The sequence below is a fragment of the Schistosoma mansoni genome, chromosome 3 (assembly GCF_000237925.1).
Source record: "Schistosoma mansoni strain Puerto Rico chromosome 3, complete genome".
NCBI lineage: Eukaryota > Metazoa > Platyhelminthes > Trematoda > Strigeidida > Schistosomatidae > Schistosoma > Schistosoma mansoni.
The window spans coordinates 3193076-3210891 of NC_031497.1; the positions used below are offsets into that span (position 1 = coordinate 3193076).

Consider the following 17816-nt stretch of genomic DNA (forward strand, 5'->3'; position numbering starts at 1 on the left):
TCGTTGCTCACCGAAGGCACGACGCTTATTTTCGCTCCCGTTTCTACTAAAAATTGTGCGCCTGTTACTCTGTCCTGGACATAAAATAAACGATTGTTTCTGGGAGCTGCGCTAGTTGTCGTAGCCGTTACCGACAATCGGTGGGATCGTTTAAATTTGCATGGAGGTTTACATTTTCGAGCTCTGTAACCGAATGCTTGATGGTACCAGCATATTGTAGGATCTGGGAGTCTCTTAGACAATGATCGGTTTCTATCTCTTGATCTACTACGCGACCAACTTCTTTTTCTGTCGCTCTGATTTAGGCTCGTCAGTTTGTGGCATAGAACATTAATCTCCTTTTGTAACGCCTCGATTCTTTCGTCTACTGTGGAGTTAAGCCTTTGTGGAGTCGCGTATCTCATTCTCTCATAAATCTTATCGGCTATTTTAGCGACGTTATCTATGTCTGCATCGCTGTCTCCAACAGCAAGGATCTGCTGCACACTCGGTAGGAGTCGCCGTAACCACAACTGGTAAAGTATGCTTTTATCTACTTTTCTGTCCCCAATTATGTTGCTCATATAAGTTTTTAAGTGTGAAGGCATCCTATCTTCGATTTGCACTTCACTGAGTAACTGCTCGACGGCTTGCCGGTCGGTTAATGAAGACAGCCTTTATCATTGCCCGTTTTAATACTTCGTACGGATTTTCCGCGTCCGGCTTAGCTAGGACCTCTCGCACATTGTCTGCTACTTCGCCCGGAAGTAGTGAGCTTGCATGACCGAATCTATGTTGCTGTAAGTGAATACGATTGGCTACGAAGTAATTTTCATGTCTAATGAACCAAAGTTGAGGGTCAGTAACATTAAAAGGGGGAATAGTAACATTAACGGCTCTCACGGACGGTGGCTGTGAAAGGTCTATTGTGTCGTTGTTTAAAGACATTTATAAAAATGGCATGCGAATATAACGTAATTGTCACAAAGAGAAATGAACCGATGAAAACAATGATAATAACAAATGGTACAAATTATAACACAGAACGGACTTACTGAATTGCACCAATATATCAATTGTTTGTGAATAATCGTTATTTCTTATGAATATTATCGTTAAGTTCAATAATTTTTGCAAGATAATGCACGTGTAATTAAAATTGTGATGTAATAAATCCACAATTATGATTATAATCCAGACAATAATCCCAATAGAAACAGAGCGCGTTGAATTTTCGAAATGAGATTATATCGTCGAAAATTGTTTCGTCTTCGCCCGCTAAGATCACTGATTCTGCTTCGTGTTCGTACGTAGAGGTTGCCAATTGTGGTCCGTGTTCGCTCGGAGGGATCGCCAATTCTGTAGTGCCGTGCTTCGTTAATCGTTCACCTTCATAACCGTTATAATTCCAATCTTAACGGTGCATAAAATCAGAGAGCAACGAGAAGCAGCAACTACAGTTTATTGTCAAATAACTCAGGCCAGAAAGCTACCAGCACCTGAACGAATATCAGCGAGCAAGGAATTACATAGGCAATTTATAGTCTTTTATAATAAGGGCACAGTAAAACAAAACAAAAGCTGATAATAGGATTTGCGTACATGCATATATGGGGAGGAGTATGAGTTATCGAATGATACTTAAGCAATCAATATTTTGGCCAGAGTGTCATGTTCTCTAGTGGTTATAACAGTACAAAGAACATGCATATTGTTATTATCCAAATGACGATGTCTGTTAAGTAAGTTAATAAAAAAGGCTTAACCAAAATTAACCATAATCGAAATTGACTGTAGGATGTTTGCTATGACTTCATTGAGTATAGCGAAACATTATTTTTTGACAGATTTATCCGTAAATGATACATTTTGTACTCAGACTGAATTTAAAATTTCGCAAACCCACTTTTCATCAGACATTTAGATTTAATAAAAAGTACAATGTGGTTGTTAATATTCACCAAAAATGCGTAATCATAACCTCGTACAAAATCTATTATTGTTCGGATGTTCAAATTGGTTTCACTGCATAGTGAAGTTAACGATTATGCTTGAAATATTTTTTCAAACAGAATCCCTTTTTTCTATTAGGTATCGCTATTTTCTTGACTTCTTACCAACCGTTAAGATTTGACCTAAAATCCTTATTTTTTTAATTCATTACATTTTTACACTAATTTTTTAATAAACTGGTCCTGAAGATCATTCAAACATTTTTTCGTCCTTTATCGCCTTTTGAAAAAACAATTAAAAGCTTCTTTGAGAAAATCATTCCCTCGCATTCTGTACAGTTGAAACCCTGTTATCTTGTTGCTTCCTGATATCTCTTAGATGTATGTTTTTCAAACTTAAGTAGCAGTAATAAGCGTCTGGCATTATCAATAATATAAAATATAACATAATTTCACAGAAACATCACTGTGTAAAAACAAAAATACAAAGACTGAAATAACGATTCACTTATATAGATTAATTCCTTATTTAACCAAAACAGAAAAACATTATTGCTATTAAAAATAAGTTTTATAGTTAAATGGCCCCCCAAATGCCTTAGTACGGTCGAGAGTGGGGAGAGTCCGCTCTCCCTCTCCAATTGTTCTCACATGGCCACGCGTATATATCCTCTGCCAGAGAAGTCCTACTCACTGCCTTCTCGCAACATTACTGTTGTTTACGAAATTGAGAGGACGAAAAGCGAATGTCCGGAGCTTTACCCGGGTTGGTGGACACAGAAAATTCTCCTAGGGGAGTTGGAAAACCCTGATTCCAAACCAATGGTGCACATGAGTCCCAGTATCCTGGGGAAACAAATGGCGTATGAATCAATCGTTGGTCACCGGCTACCATGGGACTGCATCGCCTCACGATGCTCCACTGCCTTGTGGATCAGATCTTTAAGTCAAAGGTTCCGGGTGTGGCCCCCCTAAGAAAACCACGTGTTTCAGTTTGAGCACCTGGGCAGTATCACAGCCCTCACACAAATCAAAAAAGATTTGGGTGACGCATATGTATCTGGTGCCCCCCTGTACCAACATTCATGTATTTAAATAAATAAAATAGTTAAATGATAACATAAATTCTGTTTATTACCATAAAATGTTTCCAAATGAATTCTTAGTCATTTTGGCAAGTTATTATGTGTAGTCATTCAATAAAACTTTCTAAATTTTTGTTACAATAAAAAATATACAGAAGATGTGCTTCATTTTTTCTGCTACAAAAATACTTTTTACATATTACGCAAATATAAATGTAAACAATATTACTTTTAGTGAAAAGACGACCGTAGAAACCACCATGATAATGTTACATAAATTTAATTTAAAAATTAAAAATAATGTAGCAAAGCTTTCAAGACACATTTTCTTTTCAACAAGCTATCCACGACATAAATTTAACTGTATATACATTGTTACGAGAAATAATTGTAGCCTTCAATAGATGTTCTACCATTTTATTATTATCCATTTTAGTCATAAAATATTCTACTTTTTTTAGATATACTGTAACATTTTTGAAATTGCTATAATCTTATATTTAACTGGATAAGTTTCTTAACTGGAGTTTTGTTTTATGGGTTGAACTATTGAATTGTATATTAAAATAAGAGTGAATGGGAGATTCCTTTTTCTCGCGATTAAAGATTTAATACTGAGTGAATAAGGTAGACAATCAATGCGACTTCAGCGAAAACGTACTGTATGTTGGCGAAGAAACAGAGAGTTGGATTTTCCAATTGGATTTATATGACTCAAGAAAAGATAATTATATCAGTAAACGATACACTATATATAATATTGTACAAGACTTAACAACCTGTAAAAAGTGGTATCAGCGTGTTAAAAGTAACGGTAATAATTGTTACTATGGCAACACCGAACAGTCATAATATCACTGAATCCGATAAATTATAATAGGATGTTTGCATTTAAGGTCATTTCAAATTTCATAGCTTATCGAAACCTCCGAATGTCTAATAATAAAAAACGATGTTTTGTTTAAGACAATCTTTCACTATTTGCATCGATAAATAAAAATTTCTTTCCACTTATAACTCTTCCATATTAATGAGAGTGTTTTCTGAGACCATCTAAACTATTAGTGTTTTTTTCATGTTTTGAATTCGTAGGTCTACCGGATCATTGTATTTGGGTCAAATACACAACACAAGTGTCACTAAGGTGTAATGCAAGTTAATAACTGGTGACCCATTAGACGCTTTCCTATAATGATCACAGTGGACTCAGTAATCCTTTTGTATTGCCTCGAGACCCATCTTAAGTATCTCCTAGTAACTCCTTTATTGATCAAACTTAGGAATATTCTTTGTTTTGACAGATATTTTAAGGGATCGGTCATATTACATGTGATTGGTAATACGATTATGTACGTCATCCTGTGATGTTCAAGATATTATTTTCATTATTTTATTACTGTATTTAATTAGATGATAACAAAATAACCACAGTATTCATTATTTATTCCAGTCTTAAGAAGTATGTAGTACTTGTATTTAATCCTCTTTAAACATTAAAATTATTTTATAATTTTTTTTTTCAGGTCATGATCAATCTACTAATCATAAAAAAGAGGTATGTATCACATCATTATTCTAATGAAAATCTTAATATTCTTATTCACTTAGTATTGTTTGTTTGAAACTTCCTATTGATGCTTAGGACGAAACGCGCGCCCTGGATTCCACTGCTAAACACTTTACATGTTTGCTCAATATTCTTAGTCTTTTTATTTTGTAAATAGATTTATGTTTTCAGATACCTATTTCGAAGTGGTTTTTCATAATTTTAAACTTCCTGAAGTATTTAAATAAAAGTATCACAAAAAGTAATTTTGTTTGACTTAGAAAAGAAATAAAATCAATGCTAGTACGAATCCTTGATATATCCCAAGATTGGATCTGTGAGTGTTATCTGAGCCCTATATGCTTTTTGTAATTTTTTTCAAAAATAAACGATCGGCAGTTCAATGACAAAAATTACTTGACTTTCAACCATTTAAGTAATAAATTAAAAACCTATCTACTTGGATTTATACAGCCTACATATATCACCAGCCTTTACTCAACTTTTTACCTCAAACCTTATTATCTGTAATTAGTTTTTATGTTTCATTGGAACATTAAATCAGTATTTTATAGCATACTTTTTTTAGTACATTATTCTCTATATTAAAATTGATTATTGTCTTTTACAAAGTTAGATGTTACTTCGGCGAGACTATAATTTATGGACGACCTTTGGGCGAATCTTAAGTGACCTTGAGAAATGTTAGCCAGTCAGTAAACAGTCAACATAGAGCAAAAATATATTATACAAAACCAAATAATTAAAGTGGACACACTTCTTTCATATGGTCCAAAAACTTGTCAAGGTTAGAAAAAGGTTCAAAGGTTCTAAAATCGTAATGCGTAAGGTAGAGGAAGTCATCCATACGGCCCCATAAAATAGTTGACCTCTGGAGCCATGATAAGGTTACAAAAACCCTCTCAGCCTCGACCACATAGCTTCATTATTGTTTGTGTGTACTCCGGTTGTGTAAGTTTATCATTTTTATTATGGATATGTCCCTACAATACTCATACCACTGAACAGCCGAAGCTTCAGTAACATCTGCGATCATTGCAACCAATGTTACCGATGCTTTTATTATACAGTTTGCGGCAATTATTATAATATGCCTTCGTCTCAATCTGGATCGAGCAATAAAGGTTCCTATTCTAGCAAACGTCTTCCTTCAACATATATTACATCGAAAGACATCACGGTAGTCTGCACAACGTCTACACGTCACTTAATTACCACAGTCACAAATAAAGGAACTTCTTAGTAGTCTGATTTGTTGTAGCCGCTTAATTGTCAAGTCTTCTCTAAAATTCTCTGTAAACCGATCGTACATGAGCATCAGTTACTGAAATTGGCGCCGTGACCTTGAAATCCCTCAGAGGCTTCTGATTGGCTCGTCCATAAATTATAGTCTCGCCGTAACCCGATTTATTTTTAAAAATTTTTTCTTGATACTTTTAGCTTTGTTTGTAAAGAGATTAATTTGTTTACTAATAGAACCATGAACATCCTAATATAACTAAACTCTTCTAAATATTCATTACGTGTAAAAGAAAAATTATATAAAATGTGATCAAGTGATAATTGATCATGAAAATAAATCTTTTGACCTATTACACTTGAGTGAAAATAATAATTAACCTGTGAATTAAATGGTTATTCAATAGACAAATAATTATTCGTTAAAAGATTAATAAACTAAGATTATAACTTAGTTATTTATGAAAAGAAGTATCAGGAAATTCTTTGGAAAAATTTGAAAAACGTCGAAAAGAAAAAAAAACGATTAATCTCTGGAATTTGCAATGAGAAGCTACAAAACTAAGTCAACACTTTCTCATTAATTAAAGTTCAGTAGTGTTCACAATGAACTGCAAACACATGATTAATTTTCTATGTGGATGCTTCGTAATAAGAACGTTATAGATTTAATTCTCATTAGGGTAGTCAATTCGCGTACTACAGAGAAATTCAAAATATTCTGACGAAACATTCGTCAACTGTCTTCTTATTTTTGAATATACTGATGAAAATTGATGGCAAGTTGAATAAAACTTAACCAGCACGAAACTAAAGCAATTACGAATATATTTCATCCACGCTTTATCAGTAAAGAGTTATAAGAAAATATTACTATGTGGCCAATTTATTTCTCCTCTATCCTATTCATCCTTTTCTTTTTTTACTTATTTATTTACAATTTTTAATACATTAGAATATCACATAGTCAACATCAATCAACAGTGAGCTTCGAAATTAAGTTTTATTTATGAATTGTAATAATAGACAAGGTTTATCCAAAATCTTGAGAAAATTATTACTCCTTGTTTGATTTAAACCTACGACACACAATTTAATATCCAGTGATATTACAGTCGAACTATTTAAGACGCGGGATTAATATTTTAACACTGATCGATAAATTAAGTCTTCTAATTGGTCGGTACTTTTCAAAGACACAAAGTAAATTTAATAATTTTCCATAAAATTAACAGTATGAATGATAATTCTGTTAGCGTTTATTTAAATTTGAAACAAAAATGCAAACAGGAAACGCATTTATTCACATATTATTTCCGACCAATCTACAACTGAATTTTAATCATTTATGTAATGACGGATTAAATTTTTCTTCATATGCATGACTAAGCTTAACCATTATTGTCGTACATCTTTACAATATTTGTCAAGTTCATCGTATAACAACAAGACAAAAAATTTAACAGATTAATATTTAGTTGGGTGATTTGTGAATAGATTGTACGATCTGATGATAGGTTCTCCTACAAATTGACATTAGCCGAATTCGGCATCAAACATCAGTGAGTAATAAAGTTTCTACTAATTTGTTTCTTGAAACCATTGATTTCCTGATTTTACAAGACAAAAGTTAACTCATTGTTATTATTTCAACTTGCTTACTGACTTACGCCTGTTACCCTTCGTGGAGTAGCATAGGTGACCCACCAGCATTCTCCATCAAACTGTCCTAGGCAATCCTTTCCAGTTGTTTCCATTCCCTATTCATCCGTTTCATGTATGCTTCCAACTCTCGGCCAACGTACATTGAGTATCCTGCGTAAACAATTGTTTAGAACTTTTAGTCAAACCTATATGTAAGTAAAATTATAAATCATAAAAAAATTAGCATTATAAAATGACATCAAAACAAAGACCACTGATAATATAAATTAATGAAAAACGACTTTATTCCAGCCAAAATCATTTAAGTACTGTCACTCTTTTTTTGTTTGTAAATTAAACCAGTTAATACACTGATAAGCACTAACAATGGTATATTCAATGTTAACTTCAATAAAACTCGTGATCTACTTTTTCCACATCCACGATTGTTATTATTTTTCACCATCTTCATTTTTAAATGAATTTATAATTAATGTACTGTATATAGGTTGAGTGAAGTATGGTTCGAAAAAGAAAAAAAAAAGTTGTTTCATTTATAAGTAGCTATTAGCATTTCTAATCATTGGACTATATTTCGGCACCGTTACTGGGGTATTTTTAAGCCACTTATAGAAAACAGAATTAAAATGAAACATTTTAAAAACAATACCTGTTTTTATATTTTATAATAAAATGTAGTATTTTAAAACAAAATTGATTTTTTGAACTGTAAGCAGGTACCCTGATTATTATTTTAACAAATTACTCTCGGTAGATATTTTTCCATGTTCTCTAAACAAAACTAATATTTAACAAAATATATCTTCCAGTAACTAAGATCATTTGTTTTACTAGTTAAAAAAAACAGTGAAAAAAAACTTTTCCGATAGAATAAAAAAGATGTTAAAATATGTTTCTGTTTTCAAATTATCTAAAGTTATTGAGTAACTTAGATTAACTTGAATGTCATATGATACAATATTGTTTAATCTTTTTCTTACCTAGAACAAATACTATCTGACTAACTTGATTCAATTTTTCTAAGTCATTGATATAAATTATGATTCGAAAATTTAGTAAAAAGATGAATAGAGCGAAAAAGTTTTTTCTCATTTAAATTAACTTTTCATTACCACCCCACATTAATATAAACATATTTTATTTACAATAATAAAATAATTTCACATAATTTAGCAACCGCTGATCATATATATATATATATATATATATATATAGGTTAAGTGCTACGGCGCGATACTGGTAGGTCCTGGGTTTGAATCTTGTGGGGCGGGATCGTGGATGCGCACTGCTGAGGAGTCCCACAGTAGGATGAAACGGCCGTCAAGCAGTGTTTCTAGGTTTTCCATGATGGCGTAGCTTCAATTGACTCATGATCTCAACTATATAATATATATAAGTATAGAACCATGATGAAAAACTAATTGAAAGCAAATATATTTATCTTTTTACTAAACTTCTGAATGAGAACTTTCACTACACTGAAGCTTTATTTTGAACAAAGAAAAAAGATTTAATTCGTATTGGTGGCATAATTTGAATGATTATTGTTTTTGGCACTCAATACACTTTTAATTAATACTTAAAGGTATTAATTGTATTTTTACCAGTTACCTTAATGCTTTGCTATTTATTACTTAATAATGATCATAAGCCAGCTATTAAAAATATATCCCACCCCACTAAAACAAACAAAAATTTTAATGGGATCAGTAATCATTGTTTATTTAGCAAGAAACCCTTTCTTTAGAAATATCGGTATGTATAATTTTCATTTCTGTTTATTAAACTATATACATTGTATCTAATTACAAAAAAGAATATTCTGTTTTTGCAAAGTAAAGCGACTGTTTATCTAAATTTATGCTTTTTATAATAGTGTATAATTTAGAGATTGAATGGATTCAACTTTAAATTTACTAATTATCAAGTAAATAATATTCAATGTCATACTGTTACATTTTTATTACTTCAGGTCTCAATAAGTTAACATATAGAGAAGTGTACGGTATGGACAGACAACATGATATAATAAAGTATGGATTTCCTCTTTCACAGCTTTTCAGATTATTTGTGTGTTCGCATGTTCAGGAGTAATTTTGAAATTCAGTAAATAATGGCAGTTTAGGGAGTAATATCATATGGTAATTAGATTTTTGAACACCGAAGACGAAAGTAGATGTATGAAAGACAAGAAATGTGAAGCTAACTGTTATAGTTAGACAAGAAAATAAGTTACGACCCGAATCGAATCACTGACTCTTATGTTGTGAAACAAATGTCTATCATTTTAAAGGTTTTAAAACATATCATCTTTAACCTAAGCTTTGGTATTTGTATTCTTCAGAAATTTATCAGACTTTTTCGAGAAGACAGTAATTGACAAAAAATATATTACAGTTACGCACTTTATGATCGATTTGGGGTGGAATTTTTCGATAATCACAACCGAAGACGTCGTAGACTGCGAGAAAAGAATAATCGATTCTACTATATGTGGTATTAATAATCTATCATTAGTTTTTAGAGTTAATATGGGAGGAACTTTCCAGTTAACTTCATTTATTCAAGTTGTGTTACTTGATAAACCTTGCTAATTGACTTATTCTTTCCATGACTTAAATAAATACGTATCAACTTTCGATAATTTAAATTGCCCTTCATTTCATTTTCTGAGAACAAAATATACAAGTATACAACTAACCAAAGAAGTATAGTTATTTTTACCTTTCTATCAATCTTGTAATTTCTTCCTCATAACAAAATTAGTTCACTACTCTTTACAAACTACAAAACGTTCTGTTCAATCTCATAGCTGTTTTCATCTCTTGATTTTTATCCTTCTCCATTCAATCAACTCGTTTTAGAAAATGTATTTTCTATAATATAATCTGATATATTCATTAGTTGATTGATTGAGAGAACAATTTTTAACTTCATCTTGATTCATACCCATTGAATAATATCGTTAGAAATAATTATTCACTTCAATTTTCTGTTCCGAATTAACAATATTCATATTAATGTTAACAATTGATTTCTGATTGGCGGAGCATTTGATTGGTCAGCTGTAAACTTTGGTAAACTTGCTTTGTGATTGGTCCCAAATTTCAGGTTGAATATTTTACTATAAAAACATTTTCCTTAGTAAATAATAAACGACGGGTAAACACACAAATAAAAAATTTAGATATTCAAAGGATTTACTTTAAAAAAAGACATCTTATCAATTTTTTCTCACAACTCTTTCCTCACTATGGCTGGTTCAATAGACTTTAAGCCTGTGAATGTGTCGGGGCGAACAATATCATTATATCGTAATGGATTCAGTAGCCCATCACAAATTTGTAGTCCTGCACCAGTTCGTTCAGGTAAAACTCCAGTCTCACCTGATCCAATATCAGAAACATGTTCTTCAATAAGTCCTGAGTATAGTGATGAAGAAAATCGTCGGTTTGTTATAGGAGATGTAAATATTTCACGACGACGTCATAGTAAACGTAGACCTCACCTAAATGTCCAATCTACTAACTGTAATGCTACTATTACTACTGCTTCTGAGTTATTGAATAACTCATCGAATTGTGAACATACAGAAACTTCTCAAAGGTCAATCAGGCATTCAAATTCATTAAGTGTGGGATTTGTATTACGTAAAGAATGTGATCTTTCTAATGGACGTTTGCCTCGATTTATTCGAATTGAACAAGATAAAGAAGATGACGAATTTCTATCACGTATGCACGCTAGACCATTAAGCATTGCTGTGGATTCTATTTCACAACTTGATCTATATACAGCGAAACTTACAGATGATTATTCCAAAAGCACACTTCGACCATCCTCAACGTTGTACATTGATGATAATGAATTTGACCACGAAAAACAGACTACTTCAGGTGAGAGCAAAATATTGTATTCTAAAAACATCAGTAATAATGATTCTCCCAATTCACATACTGCAACAAATGAGATCATATTTGTTAAATCAAATCAAATATCGTCTTCAGAGGTGAGCTAAAAAGAAACTCAAAAATTTGATCCTAGTAATAAACCAAGTATTACATTTCACTATAAATGCTAACGTCATCATTCTATGTTTAATTACAAAACGCACATTTCAAAACTCTTGTTTTCTGCTTACGTAATTTTTAACCAAATTCTTATCATCTATCATCCTCGACACCTACTAACACTTTGCCTATGGTCATGATTATTTCCTACTTTTTTTGTTAAAACTAATGAATAACAAGACAGTTTAGTTGAATTTCGTTCTCCTACTTAGTTGGCAAAAATAGATCTTTGTTTATTACATTCATCTGGGTTTGATCACCCTAATGTGTGTCTGTTTACATGTATATATATTTATTTTGACATTTGTAAGTGTTGCATATATTCAACTTATTATTAATTATCTGATAGTCTTCAGTTTTACTCTCAAAATTAACTTCCTACTGTCATTACTTTCCTTTTAGTCAAACTCAGCAAATTTTATGCTAATGTACTTGTAAACACGATCGTATAGTGCTATCACTCGTGTCCATGTATGTGTGTACTTCAATAGCGCTACTGTCAGCCAACTAACTAGAAGATTAATTTAAGCTTTGGAATTTATTTCATTATGTTAGCCGGATATGACACCTGCAACGATATTATTGTTAACAAAAAGTTGTATCGCGTGCATCAGTTCGCAAGAAGAAGCTGATATTTTATGACTTTGTTTCTTTTAACTCATCACTGTTAAATTGTGTTGTCACTATGATTAATATCATTGATGTAATATTTTAAGGCCGTATATTTTTTCTCCAAAATATTATATCACGTGTTTTCTTTGGGGTTTGGTCATAATCTTCACTTCTTTGTGTAAATATGCTTTATCCGGTACATACTATTCAGCATGATTATAAAATGGTAGTATACCATTGATGTGCTTACAAATATTAAAAATATGTCTGTTCTGAGTCGAGCTCTATATTAATACTCTTCTGATTTTTTCGTCAATATACTTTTATCGATTTTCAATCTAAGGTTATCATGGCTAGTTATTTGATTAAATTAGAACTTGGGAAGATATTGTTTAATATCATTGTTAATAGTTACTGTCTGCTGTTTTGACGTTGAGTTAAAAAAGATATCTAGTATTATAATCAGTGAAGTCGAATGCTGAACTTGTGTTAATGAGAGGGAAAATATGTTTATAACAATGTGTAATATGATTCATAATACCGCGTAATGTAGGGTTAAAATTTATATGAACGTTTCTTTCTAGAAATAACTTCTGATCACGGATCTACTCAAAGACGATTTCATATTTAAATTAAACACAGACTTGTTTCTATACAAAAGATATAACTAAAACTCTAAAATTTGTTGTTGATTTTCGTGTGATCCACTCAATGTTCTTCACAAAGTAATAACTATAAGATTCCTTGGTCGATTGGATCAGTTCATGTGAAGTAACCAGATAATAACTAATCATGATAAGAAAATAGGTAACCAGACCACCTAAGATTGAAACCAATAAATATTCACCTCATAATCGTGTGCACTATAAACTGACATCAACTAATGAACTTTGAAAACATCTGGAAAAAGCTAATCCAATAATTTGTTTTAGCCTAAAACACTTCAAATGTGTGCAAACTCAATTTAATACATGATTTACCTAACGGTCTTCAGGTTTGACGAGAACTGCAATAGTATTAAACTGTAGAGTCTGAATTTAGTGATGCATCTATATAATGCTTCTCTCACTCAGTGCGATTTCTCAATTTTGAATTTATGTGCAACCTAGTTGTGTACACAGATTACTTGTTCCCACAAAAATCCAGTTAATTCATTTGAAAACTAGTCACTAGTGTATAAACATTTATTATTAAGTTTGCTAATTTAATTAAGACTTCCTATAAGTTGATAGTAGTTTCTGTCACGAAATAACATCAAATGCAAAGATATTAGCTACTATATGATATCAAATGGGAATTGCAGGATATCATAGTTCAGCTGAAGTAAGAAAATGTGTACTACCTGATTTCAACTATATGGTTTAAATACATAGTATTGATTATGAACAATAAGTACCGATTCATGTTAGATCACAGATGTAAACTTCTGGGTTATTCTAATTAAAGACAGATTAAGAATGTATAGTTTGAAGACTATTGTCTTTAATTAACATGGATACTCTGTTAAACCATCGAACTTTAAAAAAAACTAGGATTGTGAGGAAAATAATAATAATAATAAGCAGTATTTAAATATTTATATCTTTTTAGAGAATTTCATCAGGCATAACCGGGTAGAATAAATATCAGTTATTATTATATTGTAAGCAAAGATGGATAGTGGCTAGCAGTGGAATCCAGGACGCGCGTTTCGTCCTATTTGGGCTCGTCAGCTGGATGTACCTGCATCTCAGAGTTGATATTCACTTTGGGACTCGAACCCAGTACCTTTCGCTTCAAACGTCATCGCGTTATCCACAGCTACTGAGTCCTGTTAGCCACTTGCTTGTGCAATGGGAAGATTCAAACAAACAATACTAATTTAAGTTATTATATTTCCTGATAAATATTATTTTATAATAAAATATTATAATCAGTTAACATTAACATCGTGCGAAATATAGCGAAACCTCATTAAAGTTGAATATATTTCTTAAGAGTGAAAAACCTATAGCTTTTTTCTCATAACTGAGACTACTTCATTATCTGACCTTATTTCTACTAATAAATAATCGATTCTCATGATAAACCTTTTTGCTTTTGTCAAACTTAAAAGAGAAAGAAACTAACTGAACATGACAAGTTTCTATTTTAGTCAAGTAAATCTGAAAGAATATGAATTATTGATTACCCGTTAATGTTCATACCAAGCAAATGAAGAAACACTTTCAGCATAATCAACTGACTCACAATATGAATTGTGAGTGTTTGAACGTATATATATATATATATATATATATATATGGGTACGTATTTTCCATTATTTGATGAAAACTTCTAAAAGGTTTTAATTTAATGTGATATAGAAATGCTTGGAATGAAAATAAACGGTTCACTCTTATACCGTTTTTTAGATGAATCAGGTTCTACTTCGACTAGGAATACAATATATATATATATATTCACCTCAGCTGACATTTTTAACCAAAGATAATAGTTGAAGAACAGTAAAAGAGCAGGAAAAAGTTTTATTCCTAACTATTGACTGTAAATGAAATTGTTATATAGCCTAAACAAATAATAATTATCATGGATTATAAATATAGAGTAGACAGTGATCAAAATAGATGATACAACATTATAAAATAATATTACTATGTATGGTTTTTGGAGGTTGTAGGATCTTATGGTCTACATCATAGATTTATTTTAACTGAACAACCAATGTAGACCAGAAAACACTGGATAGTTATAAAAATTCCGAAAAATATGGATACCATCATTTGCTTATTATTTACGTAATTCAGACACATGGATTCATTTCTTTAGATCATAGTTTGACTTGTTTACTATGTTCCATTTTCGTTTAACTAACTCTGATGTTTTCATCGCTTCGGGTTTTTTTATTTAATATTGACTATCTTGATACGAAACATTAATCAATTGTATGAGTGTCCAATAGTACTAAACCTTAGAGTTATTTTTCTTGACTCCCTACCAAATGACGAATGTATTATCAATAAAAACTTAAACAACTTATAATAACTGCTTCCAGGGGTTTCTTTATTCCATTAACTAAGTAAAGGATCATCTAACAATGAAACGTGTTACATGACTGGTGTATTGAATATTTTTTTGTCATTGATATAAATTTTATAGTCACTTCTTCAATTTGTATATCAGTATTAAAACCAGATTTTGCAACCATTTTTTGTACTTACATGTAATCCGCTCATTATTATTATTATTATTGGAGTGTATTATGAATTTAGACTTGAACAATACACCATTAGAATGATCGATTTCATTAATTTAGGTAACCTATAGAGGAATTCCAATACCCAAGTCTATTTTCTTTCTATCATGAAAACTAACACATTAAAAATATTTTGAAAAATTTTTATCATTATAATGCGGCATAAGTATCCGTATAAGAGATTATCAAAGACGTTATAGTGGATTATTTTAAATAAGATTCATCTTAATTCGTGTATCAATCGCCCTGATAACGGTTATTATATAAATCCTTATGGTGTATGAATTTTAAAAGGCAACATGAAGCGTCAACTATAATTTTTTGTTAAATGGCACATATCACTAAGCCACAAGCACACCAAGCGGATTTGAACAGAAACGCTAATCCGAGCGAATATGGAATCAAATCAAGAATCCAACTAATTAATACAGTTCAAGCATATATATACGAAAGCGTATGGTTCATTGAGTGTCTTGAGCGACTAACATTCTAGCTAGAAAAAGGGGTATAAACGTAGTCTATCACATATAATTAAGCATCCATGTCCATACAGACATGATAATAATACCAAGATAAATTGTTTTTATAGGAATAACACTGTTAAATAAATTAATTGAAGGGCTTGACAAAATTATACATCAACAAACCTTATAGTACGATAGGTGCTATAAACATAAGTGTTAACACCATTAATTGCCAATGAAGGATAGCGAACACAAAATCCAGCTCTACACCGCTCCTTCTACAGTTATTGGGACCATATAAAGATGCAAAATGTTCTTGAGTCACCTAGTTTATCGGTTATATTGCTAGTTTGACTAACAAGACGTATTCTCTCTTAAGATTTAATAAACATTTTGTTTATTTTCTTGGAAAATAAATCTATCAGATTTGTACAATTTAAACAAAATTCCATTCTATATAAAATGTCTGTTGTTATAGTCATCAATTTAATGTCGAAAAAAAATATGTATTATGTGAATAATTATTACTATAAAGTGAATTACTTATAATATGTGAAATAAATCAGTCTGCTGTTCACAAATGAAAAAAAAATTAGGAATGAGTTGTATGTGATTAAAAGTAGATTATAGCCAGCCCTGGACCTAAGCTTCATGCTAGCTTGTACTTATCAATCAGGCGTACTTGTGAACTTTGGCGGACGGATGCTTTCTACGGGATTTGAAATTGCATCAAAGTCTGATTTGTTTAAGCCGCGGCTGATCTTCTATGAGACTGATTTATCACTGAGTTTATGAATAATGTCAAGAGGGGAATTTGACAAGTACTAATTCACAGTTGAATGTAAAATTGAATAAAGAGAAAATAAATTTTCAAAAATTCGGTAGTCAACAGAAAGATTTATTACTTGTAATGGATTAATTTTAAATAAACGGACAAATATGTAAAGCTGCATTCTCCATTAGATAACGTGAAAAGAATAAATCATTTTTATTTTTGCATTAATGTGACATCGGTTCAATAATAAATTCGTTTTTCGTTTATTCGTTTGTTTTTCAATAATGGTGAACAGATCAATAGATTATTACTTTTTTCCGGTAATATCATTTACATTTCTGTTGAACACATTATTGCTTGATGGATTATTCCAAATTAGTATTAAATTATGAATGAATTTCTATATTTAATTGATAATTGAAATTTTCTCTATCTTATTGTTATATGAACTCTTTTAGATAATGATCATGGTGTAAAAACTAAAGTTGGTTTAAGGTTACAGTCAAACATTAGTGTTCCGATAGTGTTATTATTATTATGGCTTTATTCAATATAATATTTTTGGTACAATATAGAATTCTCAGCAAAAATTATTTCAATAAGCTTTCTTTTCTTGTTCCTTGATCGATCCTGACGATAATTATTGAATGATTGCCAGTTACATGTAAGCAGTTCTGGAATCGACATCTGAATAATGTTCATTCTTTTAAAAGTATATTGCCAGCAACCAAAATGTTTCTGATTGGGCTCTTACGTAACTTATACAGTGAAGAGCCGTAAACTTTCCATAAACGCACCTGAATAGGTTATGCAATGAATAGACATAATGATGTATTAAAACAAACAAAACAAATAACCTGTTGAAATTTCTAGATGGTAGGAATAGGTAGCCCAGATATTCAAGCAGGCCGCCTCATTATCAAATATAACTATGTGTAAATATTGTATTTTTCAATAGTGTCGTGATAAATTATTGTTAGTATTTATATATTCAACAATTTAGTATCATAAAAACTAACAAACATCTCATCGGTATTTATCTTACGTGAAACTTTTCTTAACTTTTAAGCTTACTATTGTACTATTTTATGTGGTATTTGTTTGTCATCAACACATAAACAACAAATTATCACGAAATTAACTTAAAATGTTTTAACATGAAATCTTTTAATA

General features: G+C 31.1%; 2 protein-coding genes across 2 annotated transcripts in view; both read left to right on the forward strand.

Moving 5' to 3' along the window:
* Positions 1–17816, forward strand: part of Smp_132370 (putative protein-tyrosine phosphatase,non-receptor type nt5) — a gene marked incomplete at both ends in the record, with an annotated part of 79588 nt that overhangs the window by 21408 nt on the left and 40364 nt on the right. The window contains one exon of the mRNA XM_018798909.1: positions 4540–4571. Coding sequence (XP_018650751.1) covers positions 4540–4571 — 32 coding nt within the window. The remainder of the gene's footprint in view (positions 1–4539; positions 4572–17816) is intronic.
* Smp_132390 (hypothetical protein) lies at positions 10741–12199 on the forward strand (the record flags this gene model as incomplete). Its single annotated transcript, XM_018798910.1, has 2 exons — positions 10741–11496; positions 12113–12199. The coding sequence occupies 2 exons, from the start codon at positions 10741–10743 to the stop codon at positions 12197–12199; spliced, it is 843 nt and encodes a 280-aa protein (XP_018650752.1).